At 33.4% G+C, this 18,392-nt stretch overlaps 1 protein-coding gene across 1 annotated transcript; it reads right to left on the minus strand.

Annotated features, from left to right (window-relative positions):
• Nucleotides 1–314: 314 nt before the first annotated feature.
• On the minus strand, nt 315–945 carry LOC131931182 (dynein regulatory complex protein 8-like; the record flags this gene model as incomplete). The annotated part of the gene is given in 3 exon segments (XM_059287885.1): nt 315–617; nt 620–840; nt 843–945. Coding segments are annotated over 3 exon segments (387 nt in total), but the record flags the coding sequence as incomplete, so codon positions are not given.
• Between the last annotated feature and the right edge of the window lie 17,447 nt (nt 946–18,392).

Consider the following 18,392-nt stretch of genomic DNA (forward strand, 5'->3'; position numbering starts at 1 on the left):
GTCGAAATGTGTTAAAATGGATAGTGCAAGTACTATAAATAGTGGCAAACTTTCAGACAGAACATAGTAACATATGTTGTTACCACGAATACTTAATGAATCCAAGTGTTGCGATTCCTTATTTTTTCCAGTAAGCTTTTCTGCTTTCAAATGTGTGTTCATACATCAACACCTGTAACTGTTCCTGTAATTGTGTTCCACTTTTCAACCCTTTGGTGAATGTTGCATGAATAAGCTTCATATGAAACCTCGGATTGTGAAACACTTCTATTTTAATGTATGATATACTATTTTTTTTTTTTTTTTTTTGCTTTGAAATGTTTATTACAGAGTCAACATCATGGAAATCTTAATACAAACAAGGAGCAGGCCAACAAATGATGCACAGAAAAATACACTGTGTTGTTATATCATAGACCACTCATCATTCAAGGCTATATCCAGATCTTATTTTCAAATTTATTTTTTTCACATGTAAATTGTCTTTCCTGTCTTCCATTTTATTTTATGAATAACAGCTGCACATTAACTGTAAAATCACATTTTCTTAGGACCTATGTTTCATCGACTGCCATAACTGAAGCATACTCTTTGTACAAAATTATTTTCTTATCTGGGTGTCTACAGCAGCAGACAGCATTTCTTCCAATTCTTCTTGAGTAAATGGTTCTCCTTCTTCTGTCATGAATTTTGTCAACTCCTCAGCTGTCAAATAACCTTTCATGTCAGCATCCAGCACTTGGAAGGCTTTAAGTATCTGGTCCTCAGGTGAAGCTTTATACCTTCTTTCCATTAAAACTTTGGTCATCATAGGAAGAAATCTTTCAAATCGAATATACCAGTTGGTTCCTCTTCTTCAATCTCTGCAAGCATGTCATGGATCTCAGCTTCACTGGGGCAGCAGTTGAGGGATCTTATGATGGTACTCACCTCCCTTACATCTTTTTTTTTTTAAATACTTTTATTTGCAATTAAAACAAGTACATCAACATCAATTTTTTAACATAATTTTGAACACCAAATGAAAACGAAAGGTTTTGCAAATGTACATAATGAATATTTACATGATGTCATGTATTTGATTATAAAAAAATTGCAAAGGATGACAGTAAAAGGGGTGGAGGTCAAAAGAAAGTGTCAGAAGTCTGGGTGGGGAGAGGAAAGGAAATTTTTCAGAGAGGGTCCATGGGACAGTGAAGCATTTTCTATGTAGGGAAACAACTTAAGTTGACTAGTTGAAAGGGTGTTGTAGTGGTCGCATTGAGTTTTCAAAAGGTTGCAGTGTGAAAGATGAGGGGAAAGAGACAATATTTGGAACTTTAAATAAGTTCTGGATATTGATGTTGCGGTGGGTGGTGGGGTCGGTGGGGTCGTTGGGACAGTTAAAGGGATTGTGGGGTTATCATGTCTGAGGGTAAAGTGAATAGAGGGGGAGAGAGGAGGGGGTAGATTTTTTTTATTTTTATTAATTCAATTGTTTTAAACATTTAAATCAGTAATAATAATATATTTGATAGATTTTACATAGCATCAAAGACATGAAGAATGAACATCAATTGCATATATAATAATCAAAGGGAAAAAATAAAATAGCATAAGAACTAGATTAAAATAAGGTGTGCAAACTAGGTTTCTCTTCACTGCTTAGTTTAGCACCTCCGTTCCATCATCTGTTTTATTTGATAATCATATCGAGGCACGCGTGTATAACATTAATACTCTTTGTGTTTTTTCTTGCTTCGTTGTTTTAGCATTTATTTTAAAAATATGTTTAAATTTGATTGCAGACAAAATGACTCTTAATATATAATTGCAAAATGTTACCACAATTCGAATTTTAAAATTATGTGTTGATCTAATCGACGTTTTGAGAAATAATTTAAAACGTATGTGGATTGGTATTAAAATGAGTAGTTATTTCCCCTTACTGTTCGCTGCTTTGAGTCATTGAATACATAATTACCTAAAATATGATTGTTTTGTTTTAACGAGAGTATGAAATGTGCCACTACGTGAGCAAAATAATTTATCTCTGTTTGATTAATGTATGTGCATCTTACATACTGAAAGTACGCCTACGCTCAACTCTTTATTGCTGACAAAATAAAGGAAAATAAAGTTCTTGTTAGACTAACAAAGAGTGTAGATAATGAACTAAAGAGTGGGAACAAATAAAAATATATAAGCTACCATCGTCATATTATTATTCAATCATTCATTTGTCGATCATCACACGGACAACCGAAAATGTATACGTTAACCCCCACCTACCCCCCCCCCCCCAACTTATTCTATAAACAACAACAAACAGCTATTTCTTACACGAGCAACACAGATCCAACTCTAAACAACTTTCAGCTCTTTTACTTGATAATTTATTTAAACCAAACATACAGTCCTCACATGCTCGAACATTGATCTAAGTGACGAGCCCCCTCTACCCTCTACCCCCCCCCCCCCCACCCGAAGATCTACCTGGAAGAAACTGCTTACAACAGGCCCGTGTTGTGATTACACATATGTATGATGCTCAGTCATTATTGCATATGTAAATCCCTTGCTATTACAAATTATAAAACCAGTATCTAAATACGCGAACTTATGGCAGCCATTCAGTTTCGAAAATTTAAAAATACAAAACTGTTGTCTCCCTCCCCCCCCCCCCCCCTACCCAATTCGTCAACTGTAAAATACCCACAACATTTACACTTGATCAATCCCCGCTAATTATGTAATTATTTTTTTCTCAACACCAAAACAAAGTAATAAAACGTAAATTCTTTACCACTAATGCAGGGGTCGGCAACCTGCGGCTCGCGAGCCGCATGCGGCTCTTTTGATATCAAGATGCGGCTCTCCAGCTCTTTGAACAAATACTAATAATCTTAATAAAAAAATAAAATATTTTAAATTAAAAAAAATGATAGTGGCTCTTTAAAACCAGGGAAATTTTGAAAATTGTAACTTTTGGCTCTTCCGCTTCAAAAGGTTGAGCTTCATATATTAGACTAGCCGTCCCGGCTAGGCCCTGCTCTGGCTTCTGTGAAAAACCTTTCTGTTAAAGACCATTACCTGTGTGTTTAGTAATCATCATAAACCCAGCATTGCCCACCCAAACCACAACCAAACAAAACAACAAAACGCAAAACCGTAATTTTGTGACGGTGTGTGATGAGGGGGAGAGAGAGGGGGAGGGGGGTTCAGATTTGTGCGACGTCACACTTTTGCATTATAAAAAAACAATGTAAGAAAACGAATTTTAGACGTTATTTTACGTTTTAGAAAACTGTTTTAATAAGTTGTAATAGGAATTAATTAAAATACTATATTTTGACTGAGATCAGACAAGATTTTGGAAAAATATAGCTGTTTAAAAAAAATTCAACTGCCATTTTGAGGGGGGGGGGGGGCTGTAGGCTGAGGTGTGACGTCATTTTAGCGGGGGGGGGGGGGGGGGGGGGGGGGTCTGGCTTTTTGTGATGACGTGTGACGGAGGGGAGGTGGGAGGTGAAAATTGTCAAAAAAAGCGTTACGTCATTTGTGGATGACCCCCTTGGTCAAACATCTAGTATGTTTAATATATATATATAAATATATAAATAAATAAATAAATATATATATATATATATATATATATATATATATTAATATTTGACAACAATTTTAATACAGCTTGTTATAGTGATTAAAATATAGACATCAGATTGTTCATTAATTTGCAATACACATACATAAACATTTTTGCAAGTTCGAAATAAATTTTAAAAATTTAATATTAAACTTTAAAAACAAAACATACGCTTGTTATTTATGTATGACTCAACTGAGTTCGGAATCTCATTTATAGATCAACTTTACCCTTAAAGTTGACCACACAAGTATGTCTCCCGAATAACGACAAAATTAGCCAATAGATGAGCACTGCATTCCAATTCACATCCACTGTCATCAAACATTATTATCCATAATTAAAAATTAATGTGTTTCCTAACTTTACCCAGTAAGTTAACCTTAACAAATTAATGGTCTTCAGTTATCTCACTAAAAATACAAATATCTTGTTTATACATCTAGCCAGCGGCTGTCAGCTGTCCATTTACGCTCTACTCCACCTTTGTTTAAAGTTGTTTTTGATTTTAGAATATAATATTTTTTAAGTTTTGAAAAAAAAAAATAATTATTATGGAACTGGAGGGCCGCATATTGATATCAAAAGAGCCGCATAGGCTCGCGAGTCGCAGGTTGCCGACCCCTGGTCTACACAATAAAACAGTCTGTTACAGTTAATCATAAAAATATAATATACAAAGCTGTTATATCTTGGACTAGGAAACATATTGCACATGCATGGTAGTAATGAGGGTATTAGGTGAATAGGGGTGCTTATGTATGTTTTTTGTTATTTGCAATAAGTAATATTTCTTTATGAAATTAATATTTTCCACATTAATTTGTTTGTGGTTTTTATAAGAAATAAATATTTCTCTGTTGTGCCGTGTAGCGACATTGATTCAGCTGAAGATTTGAAAGTCTTCACAATAAATATTACAGTATTTGAAGGTTATTGTTTTGTAATTAAGGGTAGGATGATAGATGTTAATAATATCAAATATAAAATATTACATTCTTTTAAAGATATGCACCAACGTGTTAAACCATTTAGGAAAAGACCATCCGCATTTTTCCAATCATTATTAAAATTCAATTTAAAAATTATAAATAACAAAAAATATAGATTACTTTTCTTATTTGTTTTAAATATGTAAATGGGAAGTAACTGTTACCTACTTATACTTTAGTACTTCATTTATTAATAAACATTCAATCAAAGTTTAATTTTTTTTTTCCAAATAATCAAACTTCACGTGTATATACACGAAATGACATCAGTTATTAGAAAAGCTCTATGTGTTAAGTAAATAGCTTGCAGGCAACACTACAATACACAGCATGTACTGGTAACGTCTATCTAAACAACAAATATATGGTCTATCACTCTAACGACACTAACTAAAACAACCTTCCCGACTAATAATTGCCTAGAAGCAAAATGTCGATTTGTCTTATCTGCTGAGTTATTATGCTTATTTAATAACTGCCTTTATATTTGAGAGAACAAAAAAATAAAATCCAAGCTTTCTCATAGTTACAGCTGGTTTATCGCCATTACTGTGTCTAAAGTAATTAGCAGATGATAATAATCTGTTAATGTATTAATAAAGAGAAGCGGCAAACATTTTTAGCCGTGCTTTACGCATTTTCAAATTAAACGCTGATGGTTTGATTTTGATGTATGCTAAAGTAATCAGGGTTTACAGTCTCGATTTCCACTCTATCTGCCAAAATAAACATCACAGTCCCCACGATTTTCTAGTTCAAATCATTTTCATCACACCAGTACCGTCACAGTCCCTACGATTTTCTAGTTCACATTTTCATCACATCATTACCATCACAGTACCTACAATTTACTAGTTCACATCATTTTTATCACACAATTACCGTCCCGTAGACTAGCGTCACTACAATATTTTCCTGGCACCAGGGGTAGAAAAGCAGGCAGTTCAGGCTGATTGTAGAGTTTATTGTGGAAAATGGCGTTTTAGTAAAATTCGATTGATACAAAACTTTAAGGCTTATTTGATATATGTTGATTTCATAAATAAGTAAGTAAGATAGTAGTGTACAACACCAATAGGGGCAGAAATAAAGGGAATATTTCAATTAACATGTGTAAGTTTAAAAAAAAAGAAAGGAGGTAACTCTGTGCACTTGCTCTGTCCAAAGATTTTATCGGTTATATACCTTATTTAACTCGAGAAATTAAAATACGTAAATTACATGAATGATTTTTTTTTTTTTTTACCTCCAACCTGTAATGTTTTGTGTCTTTCTGCACTGCAGATTATTCGCTTTTATGTTACTATCGTCGTCATCGGTTAGTGAAGACTGACAAATATTTGCAATAATAATATTTCTTATGACGTATTTTTTTTCTTCCACCATCATTTTTGTATTCATACACCAGAACATCTAGGATTCCTTTCATCCAACTAGAAATGTGATTCTATTTGTTTATTAATGAATAAGTACTTTCATTAAAACGGCTAAATAGTAGGAGACAAAACTCAGTTACAGCTGCTATCTGTTCCCTAACTTTTCACAATGTTTAAGACGTACGTGACAGTGATACATTAGTAAATAATACAACTAAACTAGATATTATAGGGATGCTAATACTAACTCTAACCCTTACAACCAGACCAGCTCAACAAAATAAACTAGCTAACATATTGGATCATCCTGATATACATATATAAAAAAAAACAGATGTTTTATTTATTTATTTATTTTCTTTGGGTGAGGAATCCAGATCAATTACAGGTTTTACACACAATTAATTCTGAACTATACGTTTTTTTTTGTTTATATTTAACTGTTAATAGGGTCAGTGATGCAAATAGAGCCCTAGTCCACTGTACAGGCTGTCCAATCTACGAACCAGGGGCGGGACTACAGTGCCGCCGGGGGGGGGGGAGGGGCGCCACGCTACTTAGGGGCCCATAGCCGGCAATGATAAATAATTTTCTTGCGTTTTTGACTTGACGGTAAAGGCTTTTGTAAATAACAAACAGATCTACTACAGTAGTGATGTTATACAGTAGCTAACACATGCTGTTGCATAAATATACATATATGCCTGAGCTGTAGTGTAAAAGATAGGCAAACGTTCAAAACACTTCCATGACTTATTTTCTCTTTTTTTTTGAATAGATAAATAGGGATGCTCCTATGCTCCTTTTAGAATTTTTTTACTGAACAAATAAAAAAGCTATTACTTCTCTTACTTATTATTTAAAAAAAATGACATAGTATAAATATAAATTTATTTAAAACAAAAAATATAAATACAAAAAATCATAAAAATAAACATAACACAAGAAACCATTACACATACAAAGCTTACACGTTTTATATTCTTTTGACCGGCAGTATTACAGTAAATATTGAATAAACTAGTTCCAAATCTAAACTCTGTAATCTCAAATTTATTTCAGCTCTACTTAAAACTTAAAACCCAAATCCCCCCTCCCCTCAGCCCACCACACTAATGGGAAAAAAAATCCCTTGAATCATCATTAAATACACATCTGCATTTTCAGGGGTTTTTTTTTTTTAAATAAAATTATAATTAGACGTTTTGTATTAGATCTATGTATAAGTAAAACATCTTAAATCGATGAAAGTAGGCTACAAGTAAGAAAGAAGAATTACTATTGTAAATCTGTATTAGTTTGGCTGAAAGAAAAGATCTATCATATGTTAAGGGAACAGGCTGGCAAAGAAATATGCTGATGATTTTCTTAATCCTGCTATAACAGGGGTCGGGAACCTTTTGAAGCAGAAGAGCCAAAAGTTACAATTTTCAAAATTTCCCTGGTTTTAAAGAGCCACTAACATTTTTTTATTTCAAATATTTTATTTTTTTATTAAGATTATTAGTATTTGCGCAAGGAGCTGGAGAGCCGCATCTTGATATCAAAAGAGCCGCATGCGGCTCGCGAGCCGCAGGTTGCCGACCCCTGTGCTATAACTATTTTATTTTTGTTTGTGGCTTTTGAAAATAAACAATAACAAGTGACAGTCAGTACTGTGAGTGCTGATAATACGAAACATTTTTTACTTATAGGATTCTCTATCTAATGAAATTAAATGTTTACTACTTAAAAAAAAAACTAAAACAAAAAGTTTAATAAAAATAACTTCTAAAAAAGTTCTATACCATATGTGAAGTCATAATTTTTGTGTAATAGAAACTAAATAAAAACTAATTAAATTGTTACACATGTTTTAGTGCTTTACATTTTCAATCACTGTTGTACAACGTTGTAAATTGTTTCCCTTGATGTTTAGCTGAAGTAGCCTGAATCATTTAATCTTTATCAAAACTAATAAAAATATGTTTAACACATGTCCACACATTAAGCAATGAGTTTGCACCGCGAGTTTTGCATATACTATCTTAGCAAATATGGTCTTTAGCAGTGGCGGAACTGGCGAAAAAATTCTGGACCCCCAACATCGGATACTCATTGCAGGCATGATCGGGTTTTGAAAATAAAATTATAAATTTCTTTTTTTTTCAATTTAAACAAATTACATCATGTCATGTGTGAGAGTGCATTAGTCTGTTTTTTTTTTGTTTTTTTTTTTAGATTTAAAACTATTTATTTATTTATTTTTCGCCTCAGACATGTAATTCACAGCGTCAGTTTGCCTTGCATGTTCGCTTTAGTATTACAGTTTTCATCATCGGCTTGTGAGGACTGATACAGATTTCCAATTGTAATATTTCTTTCTTACTTGTAGCCTGCTTTCATTCATTTAAGATGGTTTACTTATACATAGATCTAATACAAAACGTCTAAATATAAATAAAAAATAAAAAATAAAAACCAACCTGAAACTGAAATGATTCAAGGGATTTTTTTTCTCGGCGTGCGTGGTGGGCTGAGGGGACGGGGAAAGGGGGGGGGGGGGAATTCGGGTTTTTAACTTGAGCTTAAAATAAAAAAAAAAAATTGGATTACCGAGAATTAAAATTATACAAATTTTAAGCAATCGGAAAAGTCATGTTATTACAATGAGACACATCAAAGCAAACATTCTTCGCTTTCAAACATCTATATCTATCCAGTCCTCAAACAGTTTTTTTTTTTTTTTTTTTTTTTTTTTTTTATTAATTCAATTGTTTTAAACATTTAAATCACTAATAATGATATATTTGATAGATTTTACACAGCATCAAAGACATGAACAATGAAACATCAATTGCATGTATAATAATCAAAGGGAGAAACTAAAATGGCATAAGAACTAGATTAAAATAAGGTGTGCAAACTAGGTTTCTCTTGACTGCTTAGTTAAGTGTGCTGCGGAGTAAAAAGTTCACATTGTAGCCACCCATGGACAGAAATAGAAACGACCGTGGGAGAAGTGTCTCTGTAATACACAAACTGATCTATCATTCAAAAACTTTCCATGACATAAAATTGACCCTTGGCAATGAGGGCACGCTACCTGGAATTATCCGCCAGTCCGGTTGAGTGGGGGGGGGGGGGAGTGTGTGTGGGGGGGGGGGGGTGTGAGGTCTGTAGCTCTTTCTACCATTCAGGTTGTGCCTTTTAAATAGGAATGTATGATATACTATGGCGGAATATTTAAATTTGAAAAGAGAATTTGATCAGATGGTTCTGAAAGACGCGTGTATAACATTAATATTCTTTGTGTTTTTTCTTGCTTCGTTGTTTTAGCCTTTATTTTAAAAATATGTTTATATTTGATTGCAGACGAAATGACTCTTAATATATAATTGCAAAATGGTACCACAATTCGAATTTTAAAATTATGTGTTGATCTAATCGACGTTTTAAGAAAACATTTAAAACGAATGTGGATTGGTATTAAAATGAGTAGTTATTTCCCATTACAGTTCGCTCCTCTTGAGTCATTGAGTACAGAGTTACCTAAAATATTATTGTTTTGTTTTAACGAGAGTGTGAAATGTGCCACTACGTGAGCAAAATAATTTATCTCTGTTTGATTAATGTATGTGCATCTTACATATTGAGAGGCTACGCCTACGCTCATCTCTTTATTGCTGACAAAAATAAAGGAAAATAAAGTTCTTGTAAGACTAACAAGAAGTGTTGCTGATGAACTAAAGAGTGGGAAAAAATAAAAATATATAAGCTACCATCGGCATTTTATTATTCAATCATTCATTTGTCGATCACCACACAGACAACCGAAAATATATACGTAACCCCCCCCCCCCCCACTTATTCTATAAACCAGGGGTTCCAAACCTTTTTTACTCTAGAGCACTTTCTAAAATATCGGTATGGTGGCGGACACCACCTATTTTAAATCGACAAACTCTTTCCATATCTTGTCATTTTCCCACAATTTATTTTCTCATTTTCTTATTTTCTTATAGTCATAATGAATTAATAAATAATAAACAAAAATGTTTCAAAATAATAACATTATTTGGCATTTTTTTTTCAAATTGCATACACACAGAGAAATGAATTTACCAAACGTAAATAGTTCAGTCTGGCTCGCCGCTAGACAAGTTGGGACAAGTATCAAACATATTTAATAAACCTAGGCAGGGTGGGAACCACTGCTATAAACAATACCAAACAGCTATTTCTTACACGAGCAACACAGATCCAACTCTAAACAACTTTCAGCTCTTTTACTTGATAATCTATTTAAACAAAACACACAGCTCTCACATGCTCGATCATTGATTTAAGTGACGAGCCCCCCTCCCCCCTTCGCCTCCCTCCCTCTTCGCCCCCCCCCCCGAAGACATGCCCGGAAGAAACTCTGCCTACAACAGGCCCGTGTTGTGATTACACATATGTATGATGCTCAGTCATTATTGCATATGTAAATCACTTGTTATTACAAATTGTAAAACCAGGATCTAAATAAGCGAAGCTCTGGCAGACAATCAGTTTCGAAAATTTAAAAATACAAAACTGTTGTCTCCCTCCCCCCCCCCCCCCCCCCCATCCCTACCCAATTCGTCAACGAAATCAAACCGCATCTACTCGATGAGAATGTGATGTCGTTTATAGATGAACCATACCATCTCCTGATTCTAACCCCTCTTCAAGTGATGTCAACATCATGAATGGAAGTTAAAAGTAGTATATAAGCCAAATAGTGAGAACATTACAATATAACATCTCAAATAGAACTTATGAAGTTCACCATACGCCATTTTTTTTAGTAAACCCTATTTTTGTTTTACTTATTTGGCTGCATATTAATTAGGGGTCGTCCATAAATGACACCACACTCGTAGGGGGGAGGGGGTCCGTAATTTTGTGACGGTGTGTGATGAGGGGGAGAGGGGGGGTTCAGATGGTGCGACGTCACACTTTTGCATTTTAAAAAAGCAATGTGAGAAAACGAATTTTAGACGTTATTTTCCGTTTTAGAAAACTGTTTTAATAAATTGTAATAACAATTAATTAAAACACTCTATTTTTACAGAGTTCAGACAAGATTTTGGAAAAATATAGCAGTTAAAAAAAATTTCAACAGCAATTTTGAGGGGGGTTGTAGGCTGAGGTGTGGCGTCATTTAAGGGAGGGGGTCTGCCTTTTTGTGACGACGTGTGACGGAGGAGAGGGGGGAGGTACAAATCGTCAAAAAGCGTGACGACATTTATGGATGACTCCTTAGTCAAACATCTAATACAGGGGTCGGCAACCTGCGGCTCGCGAGCCGCGTGCGGCTCTTTTGATATCAAGATGCGGCTCTCCAGCTCCTTGAACAAATACTAATAATCTTAATAAAAAAATAAAATATTTGAAATGAAAAAGATGTTAGTGGCTCTTTAAAACCAAGGAAATTTTGAAAATTGTAACTTTTGGCTCTTCCGCTTCAAAAGGTTGCCGACCCCTGATCTAATATGTTTTATATATATATATATATATATATATATATATATATATATATATATATATATATATATATATATATGACGAAAATTTTAATACAGCTTGTTAGAGTGATTAAAATATAGGCATCAGATTGTTCATTAATTTACAATACACATGCATAAACATTTTTGCAAGTTCCAAATAAATTTTAAAAATTTCATTTTAAACTTTAAAAACAAAACATACGCTTGTTACTTAACTATGACCCAACGGAGTTCGGAATCTCATTAATAGATCAACTTTACCCTTAAAGTTGACCACACAAGTATGTCTCCCGAATAACGACAAAACTAGCCAATAGATGATCACTGCATTTTAATTATGGAGTTTGCATCAACTGTCATCAAACATTATTATCCATAATTAAAAATTAACGTGTTTCCTAACTTTACCCAGTAAATTAACCTTAACAAATAAATGGTCTTCAGTTATCTCACTAAAAATACAGATATCTTGGCTATACATCTCACCAAAAAAACACATATATTGTCTATACGTTTGCAATACAAACACATATATCTTGTCTCTACGTCTCGCCATAAAAACACACATATGTCGTCTATATGTATATCGCCATAAAAAATACATATCTCGTCTATATGTATCGCCATAAAACCACACATATCTTGTCTATATTATGTCACTCTAGGACAGTGAACGATATCCAAAAATCATGAAATACAATGATTGATCGATCACACATTCACATACGTTGGCCAGGTGTTCAACTATCAAACATGATTCACACCAAACACACTACACAATAATACATGATGTTACAGTTAATCATAAAAATATAATAAACAAAGCGGTTATATCTGGGACTAGGAAACATATTGCACATGATGGTAGTAATGAGGGTATTAGGTGAATAGGGGTGCTTATTTCTGTTATTTTTTTTATTTGCAATAGTTGAAATTTCTTGATGAAATTATTATTTTCCACATTAGATTGTTTTTGGTTTTTGTAAAAAAGAAATATTCCACTTCTTAGGTGTCACCGTACAATCGATTGAGCTGAAGTTTTGAGTCTTCAAAATAAATATTACAGTATTTGAAGGTTAGCGTTTTGTAATTAAGGGTATGATGGTATATGTAAATAATATAAAATATAAAATATTACATTATTTTAAAGATATGCACCGACGTGTTAAACAATAAAAAAGCGCCCCCCCCCCCCATCTAGGTAAAGCTTCAAAGTGGTTTTGCCGGTCACTGTTTCTTAAGAGTATATGTTTTACATTAAGAAATCAAGGTAGAAAACAGTTAAATCAGTTTGTAAAGGCGTGTAGCCATTACATTTCTTAACTTAGACAGTTTATAATTCAAAACTGCAGCATAAAATCAGCTTTAAAATTTTTTTCCCACCCCTTTTGGCGCCCCCAAAGGGTCGGCGCCCGGGGCGGCCGCCCCCCCCCCGCCCCCCCCCCCCCTAGCTACGCCTCTGCCATTACTGCGTCTAAAGTAATTAGCAGATGATAATAATTTGTTCGTGTTTTATAAAGAGAAACCGCAAAAATTTTTAGCCGTGTTTTACGTATTTTCAAATCAAACGCTGCTGGTTTGATTTTGATGTATGCAACAGTAATCAGGGTTTACAGTCTCGATTTCCACTCTATCTGCCAAAATAAACATCACAGTCCCCACGATTTTCTAGTTCAAATCATTTTCATCACACCAGTACCGTCACAGTCCCCACGATTTTCTAGTTCACATTTTCATCACATCATTACCATCACAGTACCTATGATTTACTAGTTCACATCATTTTCATCACACCATTACCGTCTCGTAGACTAGCGTCACTACAATATTTTTCAGGCACCAGGGGTAGAAAAGCAGGCAGTTCAGGCTGATTGTAGAGTTTATTGTGGAAAATGGCGTTTTAGTAAAATTCGATTAATACAAAACTGTAAGGCTTATTTGATATATGTTGATTTCATAAATAAGTAATATAGTAGTGTACAACACCAATAGGGGCAGAAATAAAGGGAATATTTCAATTAACATATGTAAGTTTAAAAAAAAAGAAAGGAGGTAACTCTGTGTACTTGCTCTGTCCAAAGATTTTATCGGTTATATACCTTATTTAACTCGAGAAATTAAAATACGTAAATTACATGAATGATTTTTTTTTTTATACCTCCAACCTGTAATGTTCTGTGTCTTTCTGCACTGCAGATTATTCGCTTTTATGTTACTAGTGTCGTCATCAGTTATTGAAGACTGACAAATATTTGCAATAATAAGATTTTTTTTTTCTTCCACTATCATTTTTGTATTCATTCACCAGAACATCTAGGATTCCTTTCATCCAACTAGAAACGTTAATCTTTTTGTTTATTAAAAAATGAGTACTTTCATTAAAACAGCCAAATAGTAGGAGACAAAACTCAGTTACAGCTGCTATCTGTTCTCTAACTTTATACAAGGTTTAAGACGTGACGGTCATACATAAGTAAATAATACAACTAAACTAGATATTTTAGGGGTGCTAATACTAACTCTAACCCAGAGGCGTAGCGACCCTTCCCGGCGCCCGGGGACAAACTTTAGATTTGCACCCCTCCTCGGACTTTCGATTTGCAACCCCCCCCCCCCCCCCTCAAACTTTCGATTTGCATCCACCCCCCCCCCCCCCCCTCAAACTTTCAATTTGTATTTCCAACCCATTTTGGCGCCCCCGCCCCCCTCCCCCGCCCTTGCTACATCTCTGCTCTTAATCTTACAACCAGACCAGCTCAACAAAATAAAAATAGTTTTGATAAAGATGAAATGATTCAGGCTACTTCACCTAAACATCAAGGGAAACAATTTACAACGTTGTACAACACTGATTAAAAATTTAAAGCACTCAAACATGTGTAACCATTTAATTAGTTTTTATTTAGTTTATATTACACAAAAATTAGGGCTTCGCAAATGGTATACAAATTTGTGAGAAGTAATTTTTATTCAACTTTTTTGTTATTTTTTTTAAAATTAGTAAACATTTAACTTCATTAGATACAGAATCCCATAAGTAAAGAACGTTTCGTTTCATCAATTATCGTTGCAGTTGTGATAGCTCGTTATTCATTGTTTAATTTCGAAAAAAAAATTAATTTCGAAAGCTACAAAAAAGAAAAACAAAATTTTAGAAACTATAAATATTTATTTCTCAACATGTGTAAATTTATGATATCTGGGAAAGTGGTGTAGCTCCTTGGTGGAGTATATGCGGAGTGAAAAGTTTTTATTGTAAAGAACTATGATCATGCATTAGTTACTATTATTGACTTGGATTAGATCGTCAATTTGCAGTTGTGACAAAATGTTGATATCCGGTAAGGAGATAGCTATGGTGCCGTGGGCCTTTGGTATATTACCAGATTCACATAAATATATACGTGTTGTTAACAACTGTATTTGTTTAACAGGCCTAAAAGTGTCAGGAACTAAACATTTGAATTTCCCCCGCTCTTTGGCTAGACGCAAAAAAATAAAATATTAGTATAAAAGAAATAAAAGAATTATATCAAAGTTTTGATTATCAAATATTTTACTTCGGTTAAAATATGCCGTTTTCTAACCCAATATTTTACTGCTAGGCCTACATACCATTTCAGCTAGAAAATTTCACACCATCATATGCAACATTTTATCTTCGCGTTAACTTACTCATTACATAGGTTTGTGTAGTATAATTACCCGTAATCATTAAAGTAGATTAACACATCAAATTTAAATATTGTTTTTTGAAAAATGATAATTAAACAGAAATCACATTACTTTTATTTTAGTTACTTTTTGTTTTTTGGTGAGTTTTAAATGTTTAACTTTAACATAAATAGCAAATTAATCTTTAATCCATGTTTTACTTTGCAACACCATAATTTTCTAACTTGTAAATTAGCTTCATAAAGTGTCTTTTAGCAATGACATTGTTCTTCGGGTATTATTAAAATTATCTAGAGACTTGAAATTTCAAGTCGAATTCGATCAGTATGTGTAATACAGAGACCTTTCTTCCACGGTCGTTTCTAATTCTATTTCTGTCCTTGGGTGGCTACAATGAGAACTTTTGACTTCGCAGCTGAGGATGAAGCACAGTAAACTAAGCAGTCAAAAGAAACCGTGTTGCCCACCTTATATTGGTCTAGTTCTTATGCCATTTTGTTTTCTCCATTTAATTACTGTATATACAATTGATTTTCATGTTTTTGAAGCTGTGTAAAACCATCAAATATATTATTATTACTATTTTAAATGTTTAAAACTTTAAGACTTTTGTATAAGATCTATGTATAAGTAAACCATCTTAAATGATTGAAAGTAGGCTACAAGTAAGAAAGAAATATTACTATTGTAAATCTGTATCAGTCCTCACAAGCCGATGATGAAAAAGATAATACTAAAGCGAACACGCAAGGCAAACTGACGCTGTAAATTAAAATAATTATTAATCAACATTCCTCCCCGTGGCTACTTTTGATGTAACGTAATTTTATTTGAATGACGCGTGATTGTTACAGTGAAGATCATTACAGACGTCATACTATGATTAATTAAGCACACGATTATTAAAAAAATGACAGCTGGACCAACATGGTACCACCATGACGTCACGATATCCGTCTTGCACCACCTTGACACAAATGGACGCGCTGACGTCACAAGAACAACCGCAGCGTGTCATGGGCGGGTGGTCACTAGACCATACACGTGTCATTGTAAGCAGGAGCGAGTACATCCCCGCCCCACCACCTTGGTCGGCTGGACATCAAAGGACGCTTGACCATATTTTATTTCTATACCATTTGATGATTCTGTAAACATATTTTATTTCTATACCGTATGATGAGTCTTGTTAACATATTTTATTTCTATACCATATGATGAGTCTGTAAACATATTTTATTTCTATACCATTTGATGAGTCTGTAAACATATTTTATTTCTATACCATTTGGTGAGTCCGTAAACATATTTTATTTCTATACCATTTGATGAGTCTGTAAACATATTTTATTTCTATTCCGTATGATGAGTCTTGTAAACATATTTTATTTCTATACCATTTGACGAGTCTTGTAAACATATTTTATTTCTATACCGTATGATGAGTCTGTAAACATATTTTATTTCTATGCCATTTGATGAGTCTGTAAACATATTTTATTTCTATGCCATTTGATGAGTCTGTAAACATATTTTATTTCTATACCGTGTGATGAGTCTGTAAACATGGTGTTAGCTAATCGCTTATAGCGTGGGGCCAGGGGAAAAGATATTTAAGAGCAGACATTTGATAGCTTTTTTCAGTTTATTCGTGAACTTGAGATAATCCTATACCTAAATCTGAGGTGTCAAACTCTACATCCAATAAACAGTTTTAAATTTTTTTAGTTCAATCTACTGCAAGGGTTGCTATTCAATCTTTGAACGCTTCAGTTTTATAACAAGATCCCCTACTTCTGTAAAATGGGTAAGTTCATTATACATTTTTAAGATTTTAAAATTAGATTTTTATTTTGTAATTTTAGCCAATCATAACTAAGTAGCATATTACGTTTCCTAAAGTTTTGTGACTGATATACGAAAAGTTTACAAGTTAGTTAAGGATACATAAAATTCAGCTTATTTTTATGTTACACAGTTTGCATGGCATGATTATCATCATACTCAACTATTTATTTATTTATATGCGTGCAGTTATACTTCTTTGCCACACATTGTAATGTTGATGTATTGTAAGAGTTAACGTGTTATGCACGATATGCCTACAATAATGTAACACTGGGTAGAGTTAGGTACGGACCCTAGGTTGGTTCAAAAGTCGAGACTCCCTGATTAGTATCGCCATTGACTGATTGGGATTTGATACAAACTTTTAAATGGTTCTCCTTGCCGTGCATTTACTAAATAATGTCGGATAAACGTTAAATATCCAATAGACGGAGATCTTTGCTGAATTTTAATTAGCTACCTAAGCTCAAACTGTATTATTGCTCTGAATTTTAGTTATAACATATTAGAATTTCTGAGTAAAACATGACAAAAAACATGCAATTTTAGCCAATTATTATGTTTTTCACATAAAGTTTTTCGTCACTCTTCAATCCTTTAATTAAACGTCTTTTTGATACTTATCTTGAATGAGTGACTTGTCAACAATATAATGTTTATATTATGCTTATTTTACACTACATATACACTGAATATACAGACTGTCAAATTTCGAACTAATAGAAAATAATGATAATTTGTTATTGAATATTTGAATTATATAATTTTATTAAATATAACTTTAATACCAATTTCGTTTTCCATTTTTTAATGCGATAATTGTATTATTTCAGATCTATCTCCTGAACTGTATACCGTGAGCAGTGAATATTTCTATCTTCACTGCTCTGGTTCAAATCCAGCGGAGATTACGGTAAGGTTACTTTAAATTTTTATGTTTAAATTTGATGTGTTTAAATGTATCTCATTGCCTTTTCTTGTCTAAATTTTATATAAATTTATGCTTGGCAAAATGACACTGACTAACTTGGACTCACAATCTTGTAAAGGGGTGTTAGAAAATTGCAATTGGCTTATAAAATAGCTATTTTTGTTTAATCAATGGGTAATCAATTGAAGACGTCAAACTTTATTTCCCACCACCCCCTCCATCACGCATCTTCACAAAAAGTCAGACCCCTTCCCTTAAAGTACCTCACACATCAGTCTACAACCCTCTCCCCCACCCCGTCTAAATTGCAGTTGAATTTTTCTTAAAGCACCGATTATCTTTTTATCTAAATTCTTACCTGAACTCTTAATCAATGTCTATTTCACAAAAGATATTTTATTTTTGTACATGCAAAAGTGTGACATCACA

The sequence above is a fragment of the Physella acuta genome, unplaced genomic scaffold, assembly GCF_028476545.2.
Source record: "Physella acuta isolate Inbredline_101_S28 unplaced genomic scaffold, ASM2847654v3 ptg001908l, whole genome shotgun sequence".
In the NCBI taxonomy this organism is placed as follows: domain Eukaryota; kingdom Metazoa; phylum Mollusca; class Gastropoda; family Physidae; genus Physella; species Physella acuta.